Source organism: Talpa europaea, assembly GCF_964194135.1.
Source record: "Talpa europaea genome assembly, chromosome: 8".
NCBI classification, from domain to species: Eukaryota; Metazoa; Chordata; class Mammalia; order Eulipotyphla; family Talpidae; genus Talpa; species Talpa europaea.
Genome location: NC_140075.1, coordinates 68,194,956 through 68,200,820, shown reverse-complemented (window position 1 = coordinate 68,200,820; position 5,865 = coordinate 68,194,956). Strand labels below are relative to the sequence as shown.

The window sequence follows — 5,865 nt, the reverse complement described above, 5'->3', positions numbered from 1 at the left end:
ACAGTGGTGCTTACTTGAAGTCATTGATCCAATAAGCTTTGTTGAGTCTTATTAGGATCTGAATAAATTATCTTGTTCATGTGGTTCTGGGGAATTATATGTTGATAGTGTTGCTCATGTGAAGTTCACATAACATTTTCTACTGGAACAAAGAGTATAATGCAAAATGCAAAATGTTTAGAAATAATTGTATAGAGCAAAGTCCAATTCCTTTGTTACACATTAATTTTTAAATGTCAGTGCAATACAAACTCTTCAAAGCTCTTTGAAATATAATACAGATAAATTGAGATATTTAATAAAGCTTAAATCCATCCCTAGTTTTTCCAGTTTTATTGTCCTGCTATAATAGTATTTTCATATTACAGAATAATTATTGAAGACATTTTAATATTTTGTCAAATCTAAACTGCAATAAAATACAAGACATCATTATTGATGTAATTGTAAATAAAGAAAAAATACTTCCGTGAAAACTATACCAATTATAAGATGCATAATAGTTTCAGAAATGTTAAAGTGTGGATAAAATGTTGATGACATTATTACTAATTCTAAAGAATACATTTTTTATAATAAGTGACTCATACAAAAAGATTTAAACATATGAAAGGGGAGACATATAATAAGACAGAGCAGTAATTATATTTAATGTTGAGTTTCTTGGAAAGTTGGACTAAAAAGAAACTGCATTATATTATTTATTGAACAATTAGAGTATTAGCCCTCTTGAAAGACAAAGTGTTTTTCTGGAACTGAGGTATAAAAAAAAATTGCTAATGTAGGACATACAAAGGGGATTCTAGGCAATAAAAAGGACATTTTCTTCAAGAAGAGTTTTAAAAAGGACACAAAAACACACTTGACCATTTCTTCAGCCTTTGAAAGCCAAAAGCCTGAATGAAGATTTGCCAATATCTTCAGAAAGTTAAAAATGAAATTTATTTAAATTGCTTGCTAACATTTCATGCTAAAGAACATCTCTAATAGAAATGCTGCACCAAGTATGACAGATATAACAATGAGATTTCCTGAGCATTATGTTACCCAGGAATGCCACAATTATTTAAAATTTCATTGGGACTGAAAATCATTTCCATGGATGGCAGAAGAAAAGCACAAATTTCAGCTGTTTTTAGATTGGACTATTTAAGATCAGTAGTTTTTTAATTGTAATAAAAGCTGTTATGAGATCAGAGTTAATTCAAATTATGCATGAAACCTGTATTGTATTTTGGGTTTAGTTTTCTTCTTTAAAAAAATATTGTAGGCAGTTTGGGTCTCGAGTGCCGCTGTTCTTGACGCTGAGCCACCGTGCCATTGTGATGCTGCGTGGAAGCCGGAGCCGCACTTCCCGCATGGCCTCTCCAGCCAGGCGGGCACCTCAGATGAGAGCTGCACCCAGGCCACCACCTGCAGCTCAGCCGCCAGCAGCAGCTCCCCCATCTGCTGTTGGCACACCTGCTGCTGCTCCTCGTCAGCCAGGCCTCATGGCCCAGATGGCATCCACTGCAGCAGGTGTGGCTGTGGGCTCTGCTCTTGGATACACAATAGGTCATGCCACCACTGGGTGTTTCAGTGGAGGTAGTAATGCTGAGCCCGCAAGGCCTGACATCACTTACCAGGAACCTCAGGGAACCCAGCCAGCATACCAGCAGCAGCAGCAGCAGTTTGGCCCATGCCACTATGAGATGAAGCAGTTTTTGGAGTGTGCCCAGAACCAGGGTGACCTCAAGCTTTGTGAGGGTTTCAGTGAGGTGCTCAAACAGTGCAGATTTGCAAATGGATTAGCCTAATCAAGAAGTTCAAATTGAAGGCATGGAAAATCACCTCTCCTGACGAAGTTAATTTAATACAAAAATATAAAAGATAGTGAAATGCAAGTATAAAGCTACCAGCTAAATCTGTCACTAATGGCTTCATTACAATGGAAGACGGGATAGTTAGAAGTTCACTGAAATGATACTGAGTTTGGGGATGGGGAAAATGTTTGACTTCCTTAAATCTGCTTTTGTGGCGCTACTGTTTGTGAATTAAAATAAGGTGATTTTCTTCCAAAAAAAAAATATTGTAGGGGAACTTTTCAAACATATGCAAAAACTGAGAAAATAGTGTAGTAAACTTTTTTTTTTTAAATCTATTTTCCTCCTTGAACAATGATCAATTTATGGCCATTTCTATTTCTTCTGTGCTTGTACATGTCCCTGATTGTCAAGAAATGCAGACATTATAATCCTTAATCTTGAAAGATTTCTCCTTGAAAAGGACTCTTTTTAAATATAATCAGATTAATATCATCATGCTTAGAAATTAATTCCTGAATATCATAACCACTTAAGGTTTATGTTGCTTCAGTTGTCTCATAAATTTTGTTTTTAAATGAGTTACTGATTCAAAATCAAAGTTAAGTTTGTACATTATAATTATTTGATTTTTTAAAAAATATTTATTTATGCATACAAAAGCTGAGGTACAGGCCACAGATGTGGGGGTGGTGGTGAGAGGATTCACCAGAGACAGAGTGGGGAACAGAACAGGCAGACTGACCGAATACACTGCTGAGGGGAGCAGTGGGTGAGATAGCAGAAGTCTGCTGCACCATGTGGGTTGCTCCATGGCCGGCCAGGATCAAACTCGTGCTGCAGACGCTGCGGACTGCTTCATAGTGCGGTAGTGCAGTGCTTAACCCCTTGAACCACCAGGGAGGCCCTATTTGATGTTCTTAAATCTCTTTTGATATACAGGTCTTTTAAAATTTATCTTGATCTGCTTGCTTTTTCTTTAGAAATCCAGTCATCTTTTTTATTTTTAAAGATTTATTTATTCATGCGTACAAGAACTGGGATACAGGCCAGAGGTGTGGGGGGAGAGAGGATTTACCAAAGACAGAGCCGGGAGCAGAATAGGCAGATCTGCTGAAATACACTGTTGAGGGGAGCAGTGGGCGAGCCAGGAGAGGTCTCTGTGCCATGAGGGTAGCTCTGCAGCCAGCCATAATCAAACCCATGCTGCAGGGGTGGACAGCTTCACAGTACTGTGTCTTAATCCATTGCACCACCCGGGAGGCCCTGGAATCCAGTCATTTTCTATAACTTTCCTCATGGTGTATATTTTGCTAATACTTGATCCATTTCTGTCATCATATTCCTATGGCTTGTGAGAACACAGACTGTTGTGAAGAGGTGAAGTATAAGGAATACTGAGTATTAAGTTTGTTAAATCAGCTTTTCTGAACTGGGTTTATAGTAAATAATTTGAGAAATGGTTTCCTGAGTTCTTTCAAGAATGATTCTGAAAGAACCATTCTCTACCATGGATGCCTTGTGACATTAGGACTTGGAGTATGGACTAGAAAGGCTACGTTAGATTATTCTAGTAAATTTGAATCTAGTAATTTTTTTAAAAGACATTTGCAAACCTAATATTTCTACAAAGGCTAAAGAAAGTTCTGCTCTGTTCCAGTTTATTCTTTGGAGCAACATGTTTTCCTTCTGTCAAAAGTTTGTTTTGGATTGAGGCATAATTGAGATGATCATTTATATGTTTAGTAATGTTTATTTGCTTGGACCTGCTACCAATTGAACTGGAAGTAATTCAACTGTGATGTGTTAATTACACATTATTATATTTGACACACTGGAATTTTTTTTAAGATTTATTTTATTTATTTATGCATCTAAGAACTGGGGTGTAGGCCAGAGGTGCGGGAGGGTAGTGGTGGTAGTGAGAGTATTCACCAGAGACAGATTAGGTAGCAGAACAGGCCAAGCAGCAGGCAAGACAGGAGAGGTCTTCTGCACCATATGTGGGTTAGCTCCTTGGCAGGGATCAAACTCAGGGAACTCAGGCTGCAGTGGCTGGTGATAGCTTGATAACGCTAAGATTTAAACCCTCTGCAACCAAGAAGGCCCCAGTTACTCTTTTGTGTTTGTGTTTAAAATTTTTTCATTGGGGCCTCCCCAGTGGTACAGTGGTTGAGTGCTGGGTTGCGAAGCTGCCCGCAGCTGGTTTGATCCCTGGCCGCGGGATGAGGGTCCCACATGGTGCGCAGACCTCTCCTGCCGCCCGCTGCTCCCCTTAGCAGTGTACTTTGTCAGTCTGCCTGTTCTGTTCCCCACTCTGGCTCTGGTGAATTCTGTCACCCTCCCTCGCTTCTGACTGTACCCACTGCTTGAATGAATAAATAAATAAATCTTTAAAAAAAACTTTTTTTTCTTTGACTTTTTCTTTCAGTTATTTTGGTAGTAAAGTTGGCTTTTTTATTTAAAAAAATTGTTTTTATGTTGTCATGTTTGCCTCATTGTAATGGAGATGAAGAAGATGAACCCATCCTCTTAGAGATAAAAAGAAAAAAAAAACAGGTGCCTCAGATGTAAATAAGATTCAGGCTTTAAATGTACTCAGAAGTTGCTGAAAATATGGAATTAAAAATACAAGAAATACCATGTTTGCTTTTTATCTGGTGCCTGGCTTGATACCATACAGTAAAGGAATTGAGGCATTCTCTAATGCCTAGCTTAACGTCTTCATTTTAGGAGTAAGGAAGCAGATCAAGAGAAGCTCAATGAGGAGCCTAAGTCTAGATAACCAGTTGTTGCTAAGATCAGATCTATTCCAAGTCTCTTGAGCGCTGGCCATACTGCTTTCTGCAGTACTGGAAGCTTGGTCGCTCTCTGAACACAGTCTCAAGGACTGCTGATTGTTGACAAGTCGAGTCCAATGACATGAGCAGACTAAGAGCCATAAAACATAAAGCAAAAGACTTTGGTAGATGTGTCAGGCTACTCTAAAAAATAACAGCGTAGAGGAACACTTTGTACTTGAGGATCACCTCTAGGTCCACAAAAGCAAAAACATTCTCACTGTTAGCACATTTTGTGTTGGTAGGGAGAAGTTAAATGAAATGTCTCCCTTCTCCTCCTTGGTGCCAAGGAACTAATTTCTTGCATAGAGAAAGGATAAAAATGGCTGTTGTCTCTTGCTACCTTCTCAGCCTCTGAGCATTCAGGTCTTCAACAATATTAGCTGAGTGCTTATAGGGCAGACACTGCACTGGGTGCTGGGGAAACAAAGATGAAGGCAACAAAATCCTGCTGTCAAAGAATGTGTCATTTGCTGCTTGGGAAGGAGTCGGGGAATAATTTTATTAGTAAAGAATACTTAGCTGCCCTCATTCCCAGGAGTTTCTCTCTTATTCAAATCCATCATTTGTCACCTATTTTCATTCCTTTTGTCCTTAGTGGACAGGGAATACAAATCATTGCAAACTGTTATAGATATGTTTGTTTTCTTGAGGATGTTTCCCTCTTGTTTTTTGCTTTGTGTTTTGGTTGTTTTCATTTTTCTGCCTTTCTGTAATCTTTGTAGCTCTTCTTTCTCCTATCTTCCATGTGTATGCTATGTAACCACATGGCTTGTAAAACACGCCACCCCAAAATTATGATTTGTCCACCTAGAGAGATAACCTAAAATGGCTGTTTTGACAAATGATCCCTGAACTCAAGTGTTTCCATAGAAACAGCGAAGACTGAGTTAGAATTCAGAAGAGAAGCTTTCTAGTGTGCTGAGTATAAAGAACATCATTTTAATGTTGTAAAGCGCTTTCATGTCTATATTTCTTTATCCTTTCTATAATCCTGTGAGTTACAAGGACAACTGTGATTATCTTTATTTGGCAGGTGAAAATATGCAGCACTAAGAAGTTGTGCTTTATAAAAGATACATACAATTTTATCTGAGAGATTAATTCTCCAGACCTAGTCCATGTTCCTGTACTGGTACCTATTTCTGTGATTTTTTTTTTTTAATAAAGTCATGTAACAAACTGTACTTTGATAGGGGATGAAAGAACTGACATGTCTGACA

General features: G+C 38.4%; 1 protein-coding gene across 1 annotated transcript; it reads left to right on the top strand.

Annotated features, from left to right (window-relative positions):
* Positions 1 to 1,325: 1,325 nt before the first annotated feature.
* LOC311174823 (coiled-coil-helix-coiled-coil-helix domain-containing protein 2-like) lies at positions 1,326 to 1,796 on the top strand (the record flags this gene model as incomplete). The annotated part of the gene is made up of 1 exon (XM_084239554.1): positions 1,326 to 1,796. One exon carries the CDS (start codon positions 1,326 to 1,328, stop codon positions 1,794 to 1,796), a length of 471 nt encoding a protein of 156 aa, XP_084095680.1.
* Positions 1,797 to 5,865: the final 4,069 nt, after the last annotated feature.